The sequence below is a fragment of the Dasypus novemcinctus genome, chromosome 1 (genome assembly GCF_030445035.2).
Source record: "Dasypus novemcinctus isolate mDasNov1 chromosome 1, mDasNov1.1.hap2, whole genome shotgun sequence".
Taxonomy (NCBI): domain Eukaryota; kingdom Metazoa; phylum Chordata; class Mammalia; order Cingulata; family Dasypodidae; genus Dasypus; species Dasypus novemcinctus.
This window is the reverse complement of record NC_080673.1, coordinates 30,207,651-30,227,050: the sequence shown is the minus strand read 5'-3', so window position 1 is coordinate 30,227,050 and position 19,400 is coordinate 30,207,651. Positions and strand designations below refer to the sequence as shown.

The 19,400-nt window shown below is 35.5% G+C and overlaps 1 protein-coding gene and 1 non-coding gene across 5 annotated transcripts in view; both read right to left on the bottom strand.

Annotated features, from left to right (window-relative positions):
• Window positions 1–5,879: 5,879 nt before the first annotated feature.
• LOC111762410 (small nucleolar RNA SNORA38) lies at window positions 5,880–6,010 on the bottom strand. The gene has a single exon (XR_002795525.1). It is a non-coding gene; the product is annotated as a small nucleolar RNA SNORA38 (small nucleolar RNA).
• Window positions 6,011–10,070: 4,060 nt separating this feature from the next.
• Window positions 10,071–19,400, bottom strand: part of FSTL5 (follistatin like 5) — an 849,524-nt gene continuing 840,194 nt past the window's right edge. For all 4 annotated transcript variants that reach the window (XM_058276333.2, XM_058276388.2, XM_058276438.2 and 1 more), the window contains one exon: window positions 10,071–12,626. In XM_058276333.2, the coding sequence (XP_058132316.1) occupies window positions 11,924–12,626 (703 nt within the window). In that variant the 3' untranslated portion in view covers window positions 10,071–11,923. The remainder of the gene's footprint in view (window positions 12,627–19,400) is intronic.

The window sequence follows — 19,400 nt, the reverse complement described above, 5'->3', positions numbered from 1 at the left end:
GCTTCATGGAAACACTGTCACAATCAATATACTTAACCATATCATCACCAGAGGCTTCCCTTATACTGTCCCTTTTTAGCCATACCCACTCCACAAGCAAACACCCACACCCTGGCAACTAATTGGCTCTCCATCTCCATAATTACATTATTTCATACATGTCATAAAACACTGGCATATAGGGGAAAATCTATTTCCTTGATTTTTCTACTTAATATCTCAAGGATGCCCACTTTCCTTGCTTCATGGACCCCTTTTCCTATCCTCAAAGCCAGTAACTTAGTCTCTCTGATTCTTCTTCCATTATCACGTCTCTGAAAGCAGCCCAGAAAGGCCCTCTAATTTTAATAACTTGTGTAACGAGGTTCTGCCCATACAGATACTCTAGGATAATCTCTCCATTTCAAGTTCCTGGAACTTAATCATATCCCCAAAGTCCCTTTTGCCATATAAGGTAGCATTTTCATATGTTAAAAATGTTTTGGATGAGTAATTGGACATTTCTGGGGATCATTATTCTGCCTACCAGGTACTTTCCACCAGAAGCAGATAGCACTGAGATCTTCTCAGCAGAACTGTCCCATGGCAACAGAGAACTGAAAGCTGGGTTGCCTGTTATTCTGAACAGCAATATGCCAACAGAGTATTTAGGATTTTGTTACAACAGAAAAAGTATAGAATGAAAAGCAAATGGACAAAATCTTCTTCAACCCAAATTCAGGCTTTACCTCTTATGATTTTTATAAATTGGGAGAACTTTTTGAAAATATTACCCTTAAATAGAAATAGTACATAGAAGTAGGATATCAAAATTTTCAGAAATACGTAAAATAAGATCAATTTTTTTCTCATCTATCTTTATTCACAGTTGTCAACTCTTTCCATAAACACACAAATGTACACATAAAGAAGATTGATGACAGATGATAGATGTTGATAGATTTATAGGCAAATGATTAGGTAGACAGATAGATAGATAGATAGATAGATAGATAGATAGATAGATAGATAGATAGACAGACAGACAGACAGACAGACAGACAGACAGACAAACAGGATCTTTGTCTGCCAGGTTTGCTAGTACAAATACCACATACTGGTTGGCTTAAACAACAGGTATTTATTGTCTTGCAATTTTGGAGGCTAGAAGTCCAAATTCAAGATATCCATAGGCCATGTATTCTTCAAAGTGTACTGTGTTCTTGTGGTGACTTAATAGCAACCAATATACTCCTACCTCATATGGTGATCTAGGTCCTTTGGTCTATTCCTTTGGCTTTTGTTTCCCTGTCTAAAATTCTTTTGTTTATAAAGTGTCTAGTCATATTGGAATAAGGTTATTATTTTTTTTTAATCTTTCTACTGACATTCTTCTGCTTCCTCTATTTTCACTTAATTATATCCACAGATATCCTATATAACATTATATGGTTTTACCAAAATTTCACAACTCTTTATAGAGAAATACAACTTCTTTCCAGGGTTTGTAGTTTATTTTATTATGCTTCTTGTTTTCTTAAAATTGTTTGCTATTATAAATAATGTTTTGATGAAATTCGTTGATACATACACTGGCATACATTTTAAAGTATACTGCATATTTAGCATAAATGCTCCAAAATGCAATTTTTTGAATAAAAAGATAAATGCATTTAAATGTTTGACTGATATTTCCAAATTGCCCTTTGCATTGGGTATAACACACTCACAGGAAGCATTGAAGCAAGCTTCTCTTAATTCACCATTACCAATATGGGGTATATGGGCACTTTTATTTTATTAATTTTTTTTTGCATTGCTTAAGTTATGAGTAAGGTTGAAATTATTTTCAGTAGCCCAGAGACTGAGCTTAGGGCTTAGATTTTTATGTTACATATGAAATTACCACAGAGTTAGAGCCTTTGAACCAAATATATATCTCACAGTTTCTGTGTGTCAAAAGCCCATGGAGGTGTCCTTTGCAAGGCTGCGGTTATGGTGTCAGTCAGTTCTGGGTTCTCATCTGTAAGACTAAGGTTTGCTCCCAAACTCCCTCAGTGTTCCAGAATTCATTTTCTTGCAGGTATAGGATTCATGGAAACATGCTTACATAAAGCTTGCAAAAAAGAGAGAGAGACTTAAGGGCAAGTTTCCCAGCAAGACTGAGTCATATGTAACAACACAAACGATAGAGTGAAATGGTATTGTCTTTACTATCTTTTATTGAATAGAATCACTTCACATGACCCCACCCTTGCAAGGGAATGATATTATACAAAGGCATGTACTCCAGGAAGCAGGGATCATAGAGGGCACGGTTTGGCCCTCTGACCCTCCACGGTTCATTACCCTCCTATAGTGTAAAACACAGTGACACTCTAATATTACCGGCTAAATATCTTAAGTCTCATCATCTACTTCAGGTCCAGTTGAGGATTAGACTCTAGGGTATAATCTGTTAGTACAGCACCAGAGAGAAAATTCTTCCTCATCTACAGAGTTGTGAAACTAAAGAGACCATCTATCTGTCCACATCACATCCACCATACACAAAAGGACAGGATAGTAACAAAAACTTCCATTTGAAAAGGAGAAAATTGAAGATAACAAAGGAGTCTCTGTTCCATAATGGTTCTAAAATATAGCTGGGCAAATATGGCAAGTACCTTCCTTATGTCTTAAGGCATCAGAATAATTCCCTGTTGCTCTCCTCTTCCTTCTGGACTCTTGGTTTCACCTTGTGAGCCATTCTTTCTTTTTAAATAAAAAAAAGAATATTAAAAAAAAGAACCATAGGTCCTATCATGGATTATAATTAATAGTACAATTATTAAAATGTTCCTTCATCAATTGTAACAAATTTGCACCACACAAAGGCAAGGTGTTAATAATAGGGTTATATATGGGAACTCTGTATTTTATGCATCATTTTCCTGTAAACCTATAAATTCTCCAATAAAAAGAGAATCAAAAAAAAAAAAAAGAAATGAAGCAGCTCTTCTTATGGATAGTTTTATTAATGTTCTTCCTTCCAGCAGAATTTTGTAGATTAGATATCCCCTTTCATTTTCTAACTCTCTCTCTCACTTTCAGTCCAAGCTGACAATGACTATACTGAAATTATCTTCACAAAAACTGTGCATCTTGAGTGGATTTTACTGGTTTTCACTCCATCAGACAAAAGACATATATATATATAAATCTTTTCAAGAACATCCCTTCTCTATCTTTTTCTCCTGCTGAGATTGCTGAAGAGCAATGTCCTTCACCTTCCTAGACATATTCTAGTTTAATGGAGATGATCTGTGTGGCACAACCTCAGTCTCTTGAAAGGCATTTGGTGTGACTGAATCTCTGACTTTTCAAACTCTGAGGTTTAGCAATGATTTTTAAGTGGCGTGCTATAGAAATTTCCAAACACTTGCCTCGTTTCCATAATTATCTCATCACAACTACACAGCACACTTCAAGTAGCTTTGGTGTAAAACCCAGTGAACCTATAAAAACAGAACAAAACAAAACATCTCTCTATGCCAACTTTCAGAAGAAATTCTTAGCATTTTTTGACATCTGGGAAGAGGATTAAAAATTTTTTAAAATCATCTAGCCTTGGTTACTTTTTGTTTAACAGTTCTTCTCTCAATTCCTCTGTATCCTCTCATATTTTATTATCAGCAGTAATAAGAAACCAGGCTGCAGGTCCAGCAGGTTTTTTGGTGCTAGACTTAAATATATCCATTTCACCCCTTTATGCTTTGCATTTACCATCACTGTAGGAAACAAATTCACTAAATTTTCTGCCACTAAATAAGAACACCTTTTCCTCTAGTTTGAAATAAAACATTTTTATCATTTCTTTTTACACATTCACTGGCAGCATCCAAGTCCAGATTTTGGCTTACAATCTTTCCACAGTGATTTGGGCTTCATTTGTCAAGTTGGTCAAGTATATTTCAGCCTGTAGTCACTGCCTCGTTCTAGAGCCACTCCCACAACTGTTGCTATTTGTTCCAGCAGCAGCCCACTTCCTGATACCAAAATATGGATTAGTTTTTTTTATGTTATATAATATACTACCACTTTAGCAGTCTAGAATCATGCACATTTATTTTCTCATAGTTTCTGTGGGTCAGAAGTCCATCTTAACTGGGTCCTCTGTACAACTGCAATCAATGTTGCAGCAGAGCTCAGTTCTCATCTGGAGACTTGAATGGGGAAGGGTCTACTTCTAAGCTTGTTCTGTTTGCAGAATTCATTTTCTTGTGACTATTGTGCTTATGGCAGCTTGTTACCTCAAGTCAAGCAATGGAGTAGAAGATGCTAGAGCAAGTCTGCCAGCAATTTCAAGTTTTATATAAAGTAATGCAATCAGGGGAGTACCATCTCATCATATTTGCAATACACTCCTCACTAGAAGCAAGTCACAGTTCCTTCCTGTACTCAATAGGAGAGAATTACAGAAGGGAGTGAAAACTAGGAGATGGGGAGCAGCTTGGCCACCTTAAAGTTTTTCTTCCACACAAACCAATTGTATGTCTTTCTCTTTTATTTTTTTTTAACTTATTGTTTCTTCTCTACTACTTTCTATTGTTATTGTTTTATTATGTGTTTATAATAGATTATTTGAAATTAAGGAAATATTTCTTTGTTATGTGTTGTAAATATTTTACAAATAATTATATATCTCTTTATTTTGTTTATGATAGCTTATCCCCATGCAATTTTTAAATTTTATATGATTAAAAGCATTATTCTTTTCCTTTATGTTTTTTCTTGATTCCTTTCTTGGCTTTCTCTGAAGTATTCAGAATTAGTACAATTTAACTGCTAAAACAACCTCCAGTTTCATTCTGTTAATACAATAAAATTTTGTTGTTTACTCACATTATATTCAAATGCAGGTGGCAGTGGAGACTCTGCTCCACTGTTCAGTTTAATATCTTACTTTCGTGATGTTGCCTTCTTCATTAGGTGCCACCACATTGCTACAGAAGCATGTGTTCCTGAATGTGGTGGACATCTTCTTTTCACACATCCCAATGACAAGAAGATTTCCAGTCCATACAGCAATGCAGAGTCTTTCTTTCTACCTTCTTTTGGCAGTGATTTATTTTTAATTATTTTGGGGGTGAGAATGTTAACCCTCCCTCAGTGGCAGACGGGATTTGTTTTTACTCCCCCTGGAAACAATTCATCCCTTCCTATTCCCTGAGGGTGAGAGAGGTGACTGCCCCACCTTAGTTGCTTAAGGATTTTCCTTCCTAGGGTAGAAGAGTAAGAAGAAGGGGTCAGGGCCAATCCCCCGGCTGCAGCTCATCACCTCCTGCACCCTTCTCACCAAGGAAGATGAGGCCTCTAGCCCTGCATCCAATGTTTTGTGTGAGCACATGGTGGAGGCCCATGGATAAGATTCTGAGAATGAGTATGTTCTCCCCAAGTGTTTGAGGCCCTGTAACCTACACTTGTCCTTTAATAAATTGTGAAAATTTTATCTTACTTCCTCATTTTACCTAGGCCATTTCTCTCTTCTGCTCTGCTGCAAATGAAATAGTTACAGGTGCCTCATTGGAAATCAGTTTGCTTGGTGGGCTTGCAGCCCCAGCTCTCTGAAAGACTCAGACATGTTCATGATATTTTCTTCATACTAGGGTGGGGCTGACTTTCTTTGTAGCTTCCTACATCCTAAGCACATCTGAATATCCACATTATATGTAATTTGTTTTCATTTCTGTTTCATTATTGTATAGACAATCTTCTGTTGTGCATATTTCAATTTCCATTTTTTCTCTACATGTTTGTGAATGCTTGCTTAAATGAATATGATTTAATATTTTTTTCATTTATATGTATTACTTCTAAGTGATTGGTATTTTATTATTATTTAATTTTAATTTTATTTTCTGTGTGGGAAGGATGATCTTAAGCCTGTGGGCGGCAAGCTGGCTCCAGACTTCTCCAAGTCCACATCTCTTTGCCTCAAATTCTTAGGTGTCCAAGGACAGGAAACCACTGACATGCCTTTATAGAAGGGTTATTACTTTATTTTATTTCAATTAATTGAGAATTTTTCTGTACTATTTCTTTATTAAATTTATATTTGTAATTTATATATTTAACATAAATATAAGTTATATTTATGTAATAGATTTAAAATACACATTAGTAATTGTGTACAATTACCAGGATATTGATTTTACATATACATATTAGATTTTAGTATTATATTATTTATAGTCTATAAATATTTAACACATACTTAATTTACTTAATTTACTTAACTGAATAAAATTTCAGAGTCAAGACTCACTGCAATTGTGTTCCCTTGATTTCACCTTATCTCTCTGTGGTTTATAATCTACATATTTGGGTGTTTAGTATATGTTGAATAAATATTTTAATAATCATAACCTCATTATAGATTATAAACATTATCATTATAAAACACACATGTATATAGGGGTGTAGATGATAAAGATTCTGTAATCCAGAATCACTCTTCAATGTCTATCAGGATATCATATATGAATACTTATTTTAAAAAATCAATCTTGTGGGTCTAGATTGAATAAACATTCAAATACCTATGATATATGGTGTTTTTTGTTTGTTTGTTTTTAAGGAAGTACCAGGCATTGAACCTGGCACCTTGTATGTGGGGGTCAGTTGCTCAACCACCGAGATACATCCATGTCCTTGTATATGTCTTAATATTACAAGCCAATTCTCTAATAATCCCAGATATGATTATATTTTTATATATGCCTAAATGAAGACAAATGCAAACTCAGTGACATGATTAATTACTGAAATACCTCAAAACTGCATGGCATAGGATAGATTTGAATAAAAATAGACAATATAAAATGATGTCATATTTTTATCAACAATCCAATTTTGAAAGTTATATGTAACTAACAGACTATATGGCAGTATTCTTAGTCTAATCAATTCATTTAATTTTTCCATCTTATAGAAACTATTTTCTAAAAGAACAATTAATGTATCAAAATTATGTTTATTGGTCTTGTGAGAATGATGAATAAAACTTTATTCACAAGATCAACCATTGATTGCTTTGCTATTCTTTACCAATATTTCTTAAAGAATGACCAAAAATGGACTTAGTAGCAGCAAAACTGGTTTGAAAGCAGATAAGTAAGCATAGGTACAGAGAGGAATTCAGTGATAATCTATTTTTATTAGTTTTATATGTTCATATGTAAAGAATTTCTATCTAGATTATCATAAGAATTTTCATTCCTGAATGACCTGGGCATTTCTCAAATTGATGTACCAATACATAATTTTTATTTTGTAAATCTGGGACCTTGTATTTGGGAAGCTGGCGCTCAACCACTGAGTCACATTCATTCCTCTGAGTTGGTGTTTTCATTTGTTTGTTTGTTTTTTGGAGGCGCCAGGAACTGAACCTGAGACCTCTCATGTTGGAAGAAGCCCTCAATCACTTGAACCTTATCCATTCCCCAATATATTCTTTTGACAATGAGGTAATTTTTATTCTTCTTTAAGGAGTGACAAATGTGTATTTAGAGATAATCTTCTAAAACATATATCAAATATTGGAACATAATATGTATATTGTTTTAGTTTCTCAATTTTAGCAAAATTATATTAATTAAAACTTTTTTAGTTAGAGACTTGAAGACAAGTCTTAAAACACTGAACATTTTAACATTTAACTCTAGCAGGCAAAGAATAACTTTCAAAACTCCCTGTCAATCTCAGCAGCTGAATCTGTAAATTCTGTAAAATGGCTGTGCAGTACCATTAAATACCATAGGAACTGGTAAACTTTGCTGATTATTACTAAAAAAGCTATATGCTCTTTCATAAACAACAATGAAAAAAACAAATTTCTCACCATATGCTCTTTTTAAGACTTATTCTTTGAGAAAGGTGGGCAAAGTTACCATGACTTCAGACAGCAGACAATTTTTATAGCTTGACTGTCAGACATATTTTTGCCTATGAAGTTTCCCAGCTACAGTATATGATATTAGTAAGAGAGTGATTGGAAATAGAGTGAAAATGTTCTTTTGATAGATGCTGTTTTTTTCTTTACCCATTCATGAAAGAACAATAAATGATAGATGTGTGGACAATTGACATTAGAAGTGGCCTCTTTTGAGTTCATAAGCCTGTAATGTTGAGTTGTACATTTTCATCTTATTTTAGAGATGCACTGGTTTCTATGAATAGCAATATTGTTCTTCAAATTTTTCTCACTTAAAAGATTTGCATAATGTGATAAGTTGTCAGATATGATTGAACATGGTGCTTCAGCCTGGAAAGCCTTGACTGGTGAATGCAAAATTTTGTAAAAGGAAACTCTCTCTGAAGAACTTTTTAGTGGGAGTTTGAAAGGTAAGAAGGTTATAAGCTGGAAATTTTTTTAAAAAAAGCTTCAAGTTTACATAGGCATAATTAAATGGAAGGTGGGATGACTCCTAAGGTTGGATGCGATGCACTGTGACGTTTTTCTGGGAATATATTTCAGTTCCTTTGTTTTCACATAATCTGTCTTAACCTGAATCCTCATGTCTCTCACCCAAATATGGCTCTTCATGGCTTTCTTATTTCTATCAATGCTGCCGTATTTGACATCTATCATCTTTAGACTTGTGATGAGCCGTATCTATTTAGTTGCTATTTCATGTACAGTTCTTTAACATTTCCTAATTGTCATGTCTCAAGGACCCTAAGCTTAGATTTTAAAAATTATCTCCTAACAGAGATCTTTTCCTCCAGTTTCTCTTTTCTTCAGTCAAATCTTCATTCCATGAAAAACAGTAAAATTTTTAAGTGTCATTCTCCATAGACATTTCTTCTTTAAGAATTTGTATCAGGGAAACGGACTTTGGCCCAGTGGTTAGGGCGTCCGTCTACCATATGGGAGGTCCGCGGTTCAAACCCCGGGCCTCCTTGGCCCGTGTGGAGCTGGCCATGCGCAGTGCTGATGCGCGCAAGGAGTGCCGTGCCACGCAAGGGTGTCCCCGCGTGGGGGAGCCCCACGCGCAAGGAGTGCGCCCGTGAGGAAAGCCGCCCAGCGTGAAAAGAAAGAAGCAGCCTGCCCAAGAATGGCGCCGCCCACACTTCCCGTGCCGCTGACGACAACAGAAGCGGACAAAGAAACAAGACGCAGCAAACAGACACCAAGAACAGACAACCAGGGGAGGGGGGGAAATTAAATAAATAAATAAATCTTTAAAAAAAAAAAAAAAAAAAAAAAAAGAATTTGTATCAGGTCCCAATTATCTGGATTAAGATCAAACTCTCAGCTCATTTTAGTTTGTACTTTCCTCCCACCAAAATCTCACATAACCTACTTTTCTTGCCTTTACAGAAATCTTCTTCCTTACATGAATCTTGTACTTCTTCAAACAGCTTTACTTCTTCCAAACATGATTCTTCCAGTCATGACCCCCATGATTCCTATTTTTGCTTTTACCCACGTGTACTCATTTTCTACCCTTCTTTCCTATTCCCTCAATTGATAAGATCATTATTTTCAATACTTTTTTATTAGGTTATCCATAAAAAATGATGGTTGCACATCAGTCATTGAAAATGCTTTACATGCTAGCTCTCACTCTACCTTTGTCTCTATCACTGACTAAAAGAAATAAAATTCAAAAAATTATATGATAATGTTACATCTGCCTTTTAAAGCCATTAATGTCAGTTTTTTAACTATTACTATTTTAAGAGTAAAGCAGCTCAGTATTTGTTGGGTTAATAATGCATGAATATGGAAAGAAAATAATTTCCCTTGACTATACTGTTGATAATCTATTCCGATATATATTCCTTTAAAAGATCCTTTAAAAGACAGGATATATGCCTTGATTCAAATATTGGATAGTGAAAATATGTTACAATTTAGATTTGGTATAAAAGGCAGAACTAAATTCTCTTTCTTCAATTGATTTTCCTTTACTCTCTCTATCTCCAACCCATCCCACCATTTAAAAAATAGTACAGACCACTAGACTATATTTGAAGCACTTGAAGGGGAAAATATAAAACAAAAAAACATTGGTATGCACATTAAAAAACTGATTGAACTCTTGTGAATTAAAATGAAAGAGGTTTATTCTCCTTTTGTCAAGCAATTTCTACAGACAGAACATCCACATGGTGTAAGCTACCAAAGAAGGATGTATGAGACAGACTTACATTAAATTATTAAGTCACAGACATTTTATATGATCCATGTTCACAAGGAAAAATTTGTTAAAAAGGAAAGCAGATTCAGTAACTAGAAACATAAGCATATTTTTGTTGTTCATTAAATCTACCTTCCATAATGTTTCCTCAAGCTAAGAAGAAATCTATTGTATGACACAGCTCAGGATGCTATATACATGTAAGGTATTACACACTATAAAATTTCAGGTTTCTAAGCAGTTTTAACCAATTTAAACTTGAATAAAATTTATATTTAAAAAAGACCTTATTGGATTGCCTTCAGTAAATGGAAGTCATTTCAACAGCCATTAGGTTTATTTTTAGCAACTTAAAAATTAAAAGATAAAAGGCTCTCAAAGCATGAAAGCAGTTATTTTAAGTCTGGATAATTATCTACTTAATTCAATGAACCAGCCCTCTAGTTTTATTCTACTTCTGCTGGTGTTTTCTTTTCCTTTTAGAAAAAAAATGCAGCAATAATTTTTTCTTCTATGCTGTGTCTCAAATAGGAGGATCATTTAGGTTATAACTATAGCACACAGTGAGAAGATAGTTTAAGGATTATGCAGGAGTAAAATAGAAGTCTTAGGAAAATTGTTAAGGAATGAAATTCTTTGATAAGTCATATTCAAATAGCAAAGGTAATGAAAAAGTAAATCTTTTCTCACTACTGTGGGGCTATCCCCTTATTCCAAACTTCTATTATTAATTCTCCTAAACCACTAAGACCTTGTCAATTCTCTTGCCAGACTTTTCTCCCTGGCATCACTTTTCTTATATGTGGTTTATTCTAAGCAGGCACAAGTGATGCTTCTCTTTAGAACTGAAATTTCCTGCTGATGCAATACCAGTTATTGAAATGAAAGACTCTATTTTGCTAATAATAAAGTAAATATTTGTAAGCAGTTGACATCCCAGACAAATCTGCATTGAAAATGTAATGCACTCTAGTGAGTGAAAGCAAACTGAATAGAGAAAACTTTGCAGACATTTTTGCTATAATTCTTTTCCCTCCCATCGTCCCCATTTTCCATAACATGCTGCAGATTATACAGTAAATGTCAAATAGAGTTTGTCACCTGTATACAACCTAAGGCCAATTTATGCCTTCAAATGGCATTTCATTGAGGGTAAAACAAATAACTGAAGGCAGAATTTGGTACAAGAGATGTCAAACTTTTCTCTTTTAGTGACAAGCAATTTTTAAGTTATGAGGGTGTTCGGTATGCAGTTTCTAGCCTTTTATTTTCTCATGTGACATTCCCTTCAAGGCACAAAAGATTACAAACAGTGTATAGGACAGCATATTTAGAAGTAAGAATTTTAAGGTTCCACAACACCTTTCAGCTCTGGTTTAAGCATACCAAAAGGATGGAGGAAAAAATTAAGTAAACTACCCTCAAAATGAAATTGTGTTTAAGTCATCAGAAATTCCCTGCAGTTTAGTTATTTTTTCAGTATTTAAAATCCTATTTTATTGTTTTAAAACATAACTAAATATTTGCTTATTGTGATCAATGAAGTGTCTCATTAAATATTGTGTTTAATATTGCTAATCAATCCATATTACTAATTGTGCATGTCAGCAAAAAAAATATTTTAACTTATTTGGGCCAACCAAATAATTTATGCTTGAATAGGATATTAATGTTAAAAGTTAAGCTGTAAATTCGACCAACAGATTAAGTGCAACGTACTGTAAAACTCTTCATTCAATAATTATCTAATAGCGCTCCTAGGCATCTCCAACCCAAATGACTGTATTTCCTTTCTCAACTTCAGTGATCTCACAGTTTAACTTATTGAGTCGTCCATCTAGTATAAAGAGAGAGTTCTTGGAAGGCGTCATGAGATATTGACCAAACAAGCCACTGTTCTGGATTTGCCTGTTCTTCCGGTTCCAAGGCCACTCTTCTGCTTTGAGTGGTTCCTTAAGGCTCTTTATCATCTTCACATTCCCAGAGGAGAGCTCCACAAAAAGCACATCCGTCTGCATGCTTGAACTACCATAGATGTTATACTGGTGGGCTTCAGTAAAGGACGGCTGAAATGCCACATCGGATATGTGCAGATTTGTGTGAATATCAAAAGCCTCCTGTATTTCTCCTCTGATGGAAATGTATTGCACCCTCACCAGACCTTTGACATCATTAATGCTGACAAGATAGTGCCCGTCAGGGGAGACATACGGAGTGCCTGTTACATCACTGTTGAATCCAATGACTGAGTCGGTGACACTGTCTACTATGAGCTGGGGTGTGACTGCTCCAGTGCTGTCAGGTTTGCAGCCAATAAAGTAGTATCCTCCCAAATGCGTATATGCCAGGGATTGAGGAATGCAGTTATAGTCCTTCAAGTTAATTGTCTTGATATACGACATGGTTTCAAGGTCAATTTTTTGCAGTGCAGCTTCATCCTTATGAAGAATAAATCCAAACCTGAAAAGATGAAAACCAATATTAGATAGGAAACTACAGAATGATTACTAGAATAAAAATGCATTGTGGACAGTCGGAAAGAGTAGTAAGTCCAAGGAGCTGTTTTCAGGCTATGCCATTATATGTGGCATGAATGTGCTAGAATTAAACTTTAAATTTTGCTGCCCTCCTCTTTTCTCTAGGTCACTCTTTCATTACGTGTAAGGAATTATTACTCAAGCCGTACAAAGCAGAATAATTTTTAAAAATCTAGTTAATTAGACTGACACATTTTGTTTTTAACATAGAAGAAAAAAAAAGAATAAATATTATTTTGTATGTTTCTAAACCTTCTGATATTGAATAAACTTAATTACTGGCTACGAAACCCAGAAAGGAAGAAAGGCTTGACTACCTATTCCATTCACTTCATTTAGTTAACATTATCTGAAGACCATCAAATTTATCTGAAACTCAGTGATATTTAGATAACTCTCCAAATCTTTCTCATTTTAATTTGCTTGAAATTAATACTTTCATCATTGCAGAGTTTTTATTGACATAGAACTATTAGGCGACTTATTACATTTTAGAATCACCTTGACCTGATGCTAATGACTATGCTTGTGAGCTGATAAGCCTAAAATAAGAACAAGGCCTAGAGCAACATTGTGCCTGGGAATTTCCTCCTGTCAGCCTTCATGTTACTGAAATGTGGCCAGTCTCAAAGCCAAACTCAGCATGTAAATGCAATGCCTTCCCCCCAGCGTGGGACATGACACCCGGGGATGAGCCTCCATGGCACCGAGGGACCACTATCAACTACCAACTGATAATGCAACTGGAAAATGACCTTATACGGAAGGTTCAACGTGGATCAGCAGAATATCCCTGTCTACATAAAATAACATGACTTTAAAATGCTGTTTGACCTAAAGTAAGGGGGAAATGGAAAAGAGAAATGAGTTTATATGGCTACGAGTTTCTAAAAAAGAGTCTGGAGGCTGGCAGAAGGATTGCCCTCATGCACAACTGAGCAGAGTCAGAGAGACAGATAAAGCAGATACAACCCCCAGATTTCGGTTCCTTCGAGGGCTAAAGAGACCCATGGGAATTATGGTCATGGCCGATGGGGTTAACTACCAGGTCAGATGGCCCCCTTTTTGGAACTGGTGTTTATGTGTGATGAATCTGGACTCAGATGGGATCTTCCTTCATAAGACTTTCATGCTAATGTGCTGGAGGTGCAGTTAATGTTGGGGTTTAAGATATATTTAGGGGATTTGAATCTCTGGACTGACAATGTGATAGCCAGGTCCTGAGCCTCAACAGACTCCAGCACCTACAATATGATTTATTGGACTTACCACACTCAGCTAAGATGGAGTTGAAGAAGGACAACCACCACACCATGGAGCCTAGAGTGATTACAACTGAAAGTGGGAGGATTGCATCCAACATCCATGTGGAATCTGAGCCTCCTCTTGACATAGAGGTGCAATGGACACAACCAATCCGATGTCCACATAGAAGAGGTGGCATTGGATTGGGAAAAGTGGACATGGTGGCTGATGGGTATGGGGAAAGGCAGGAAGAGATGAGAGGTGGAGGCATCTTTGGGACATGGAGCTGCCCTGGAAGGTGCTTCAGAGGCAATCACCGGACATTGTAAATCCTCACAGGGCCCACTGGATGGAATGGAGGAGAGTATGGGCCATGATGTGGACCATTGACTATGAGGTGCAGTGGTGCCCAAAGATGTACTTACCAAATCCAATGGATGTGTCATGATGATGGGAACGAGTGTTGCTGGGGGGGGGGGGGGGAGAGGTGGGGTAGGGGGGTGGGGTTGAATGGGACCTTACATATATATTTTTAATGTAATATTATTACAAAATCAATTAAAAAAAAACCAAAAAAAACAAACAAACAAACAAAAAAAAGAATCACCTTGATAACTACTTTTATGATTTTACCTTTTAATTTATTATTAATTGTACATATAATTTACATTTTTTCAGCTAGTCATGTTTATATTGTTATTATTTTAACTCATATACTTGCACCGCCTTGGTTGCTTTATACTGAACAATGAAGAACTCTCAGAGTTGATAGTATTTTTCTATTAAAGCCAAGTGAAAAGAGAAACACTTGAGTTTTTAAATTAATTTTCTTGGACTCTAATTACTTCAGTTGCTTTTTAAAAAATATATTTTTATTTATATTTAAAAGATATATAGATTACATAAAATGTTACATTAAAAAATTACTTCAGTGGTTTTCAAAGCATTTGTCCTATATGCTGGCTGCAAATTACCAAAAGTCCCTGTAGCAAGTAAAATATATATTTTTATTCATGAAGTATAAATATATTTTGAAACTATGGCCTGTAATACCAGTGGTTTTATAGCAAAAATAAGTAATCAAATAAGAGAAAATGAGACAGGCACTTCTGAACAAAATTATCACCAAGTTTAATATTGGTCAATATAATTGTGGAGAACTTATGGTTTATATTGACAATAGTGATTAAAGTACCTCCTAATATTTCCAAAGCTCCGTAAATACAAGAATCAGAGAAAAATTAAAATTACTTCATTGTGAGTATTAAGACAAAGCAAAGCAAAACTAACAAATAACCCCTAATGAGAGCCAATTGTGTTATTCATTTGTGCAACTCATTTTTGGTATGCTTTATCACATGGTGGTTCATTTATGTAAAAAAAATGATGTACTCCATATGACAGTTATATTGTACAATCAGGGCAATATCTTCTTAAAATTTCAAATATAATCAAATGTCAAGCTGAAAATATAAATAAACTCAAAACTTTAATATCAAAGAAAAAAGGCATATGCTTTAAAAAATCAGTCTTGTGCTGTAAATGTGAAAGGCAGGGGAGTGCATAAGCACAGATATATTTCTAAAATAGACACAAATGCATTTAAGACAGATTGTCAAACATGTGTGACTTATAGTATGTTTAAAAATTGTACTGCTCATTCCTCAATCTTAAGGATTTGGGGATGGAGATGCCCACTCTGCTTCCAATTGAGAGGGGACTTATATCCCATGGGGTAGATGGATAAAACTATCTTGCTTACAGTTGTAGATACTTGCTGTTTTTTTGGAATGGCTGTTGTCCGTCATCATCCTTTCGTTAGTTGTCCTGGGTGAGCCCAATGGACTGGAGAGCAGGTGTTGGCTGCAACTCTGTGTGATTGAGAGTTCAACTGGCATATGAACAGCCCAAAGATTTAAGTCTCTGGGACATGTATTTAATGGGCATAGTACTAATCATAGGTTTAAATAAAAGGGGCAGAAGAACTATGTGTAGGAAAATTGCAAACAAGTCTAACTCTGACATATAGAGGAGATAGGTTATCATATATTCCAAGGGAAGACCCGCCAACAGTGTGCTGACTTTCTGAGGTTGTCTGCACTGCCTATAGTGTCTAGATCAAAGTGGATTGGCTTTATTATAGTGGAGCGACTTTATTATAGAAATGGAAGAACTTCTAATGTTGATAGAAAGACATGGTCACCAGAGGTTCTGACGGGAGGGAGAGGGAAGAATAGGTGTAACATGGGCAATTTTGAGACACTAAAATTATTCTGCATGATATTGCAATGATGGGTACATTTTGTCAAAATTTGTAAAATTGTGCAGGGCAAAGTGTAAGCCATAATGTAAATTACAGTGCATGAATAGTAGCAATGCTCCAAAATGTGTTCATCAATTGCAACAAATGTATCACACTAATGAAAGATGCTGTTAATGGAGGAAAGTGTGGGAAGGGGAGGGGGTGACGTACATCATATCATATCATAAACACTCAGGATTAAGTTTTACTTCTGATTATTGTAATAGATAGAAATGTTCATATAATTCACAATCACTTTTAAATATTCCAATTAAAATATAATACTTAACTCAGAAACATATCACAGCTTTTAAATCCAATTTGAACAGTAAAGAATAAAAGAAAAAATCCTTGAGCTGTCAACCTAGTCTATTGTTTTTATGCATCAGTATCAAAAGTATCATAAAAATCCCAAGTTTAACCATCAGACATTGTAATCAGTAATTAACTCCATCTAATGTAAAGGAATGTTTTCCGTCGATGGAAATCATTAGGGATACAGTAGGTTTGTGGTATGTAGATATACATATTTACATTGTGTCTGGTGTTATTTATGAAATTATGGTAACGGATATTGTCTTTTTTTCTGATATACAGTAAACATGTGCTTAGAAGGATATTTAACAATAGGCCATGTAATAAAAGCAATAGCCAATCAGTTTTTGGCATTTCAGCTCTCCTAACCTTGAGTCTCCTAGTGCCTTATTGCTTTTTAATGCTAATGAGGAAGAATGCGAAAAGCTTTTTCTAACTAATCCTGAACTATTTAAATTTAATACTAAAGACCGTATGCAAGCTTCTGCCGTACAGTTTAGCCCCTTTCAGAGGTAATTACATAAGAATAATAATAAAGATCTGGTTAAAACTGCAGATGCTCTGCATTGGGTGATAAAATTGCTAAATTACATCTATTTTGGCATCCACACAGTCTGCTCTTTAGGACTGGAGATCTAGTTACGTAAGCAGATGAAGGAGAATGCCTTCAATTTTTCACCACTGATTTATTGGGAAGGAGCTGGTGTCTCTAATTCAAAATTTCCCCCTAGACAGATTGATATTCAGAAGTCTCCCACTGTTCATTAGTCTCTGATTAATATTTACAAGGCTCTCAACTTTCACGCCTGCTTAGTATAATAAAATCCCGCAGAGTACTAAGCCTAACATAGTTTATCTAATATTTGTCAGCATGTGTATAGGATTTTGCAAACTATGAGAAATGAGAGCGTTAACACTTATTCTTGAGATAAATTATTTTATTAAGAGATTAATGCAGCTAGAAAAATGTGGCCTCTATGCATGGTATGGTGTAGGTTTCTTGGATTTGGTGAGAAGAGTCAGAGTAATTTTTTTCTTTCCCAAATTATTACCTTTTTCTGAATATTGAAGCATTCCAGCTTAATATAAAGTTAATAAAAAGGTTCAATTTCCATGGTTGTTTTTATGCTCTGTGGTGAGATCCTGAAATGATTCATACTCAGAGAACTTGTTTTGGATGATAGAAAGACTTTCAATCTAAACCAACTTAGATTCAGTTTTTCAATATAATAGTGATGTGACTTTATGGAAAGTTCTTAACGTCTCTGAATTTCAATTTCCTCATCAGCAGAAAAAGGATAAAAGTACTACCTTGCTGTGAGGATGAGAGCTAATATGGGCATATAGTCATTTAGGAGATTCCCAATAAATAATAATCGCTGCTTTACACCTTCAGCAGCAGCATTCTCCCACTATGAATTATGTAAAATATTTCCTACAAGATAACAGATTACTATTACAGTCCATGGATGGTGGGGAAAAAAATCAAATAATTTTCAATTCTTTGTTGTATGTCTACAGTGCTAAAAATAAACATATACGGCAGCATTACCCGAGTGGTGCTAGATTTTCCCATTTGCAAATGCAAGAGACTTCACATTTACAATGGAAATTCATGCTTTTTTTCTTACTTTCACCTGTACCAAGAGGATCTATGCCCACTCCATACCTTACCCAATCACTGAAACTCTACTGCTGTTAGGAATGAAGACCACTGAGCTCACTCTCCCTTTTAAAAGGCACTGCTTCATTATCTGCTGAGGGCTTGGATGAGAATGAGCATGATCTCCACACAGATGAGGAAATTCAAAAGGATTAGCTGGCTTACTCAAGAACTTTTGCTAAAAGTGACAGTGAATTTTTCCCTGATTTTAGAACCCCACTATCTAAGGATGGAGAGTTGCTGTCAGTTGCTGGCAATTCAAGAGCTTTGCTGAGGGAGTTATTTGGCAGAAACAGGAAGGGAACAGCTACTTAGAGAGAAGCATGGTTCAGATACCATGAAGCCTGATAAAAGAATAACTTCCTGCAGATCTCCGTGTCCCACAAAGCCAGGCTTGAATCTCTGACAACTGAGTAAGGCGTGGTTTCTATATGACTTTCTTTCAGATAGTCTCCAAATGGACCTCATCAAATAGTCTCACAATGCAGTTTTCCAGTCACCGTCACCCCACAGAATCTGCTAGGTTATTACTCAGCTGATATGCTTTCAAAATTCATCACCTGAGATGTCACTGTAGGAATCTCACATTTGCAATTAATGCTCCATTTATATTGACAGTGGCCAGGCCCCACATGGACACAGAAATCCCCAGAAGTTGGAGTAAATGTACTCGTTGGGTTTGGAGAATAACTAAAATAGGTACCACCACCTATCTCAGAATTCCCATAGCTTCTCACCTAAACAGTTCTTACTTCTAGCATTTAATATTTAAGCACTAAGGCTTAATCTTCATCTAGTAGCTGAGAAAAGGGCAGATGCTTCCTTTCCATGGTCTCCTTCCACATCCTATCATCTGCATCTCCCCAGACTTCAAGTCAAGTCTTTTCATACATATCAATGGATGCAAATGGAAAGTAATGAATGGAGATTGGGTGTATTTCAGCACTGGATTTACCTAGTACTGAACCTTGATATAAAAATCACAATTGCTATAATATAAATCATGTCTAAAACACAAGACTTTCCCAAAGTTTTTTTTTAAGATTTATTTATTTTTATTTATTTCTCTTCCCTTCCCCTGCCACCCACCCCGGTTGTCTGTTCTCTGTTCTCTGTGTCTGTTTGCTGCGTCTTCTTCTTTGTCCGCTTCTGTTGTCAGCAGCACGGGAATC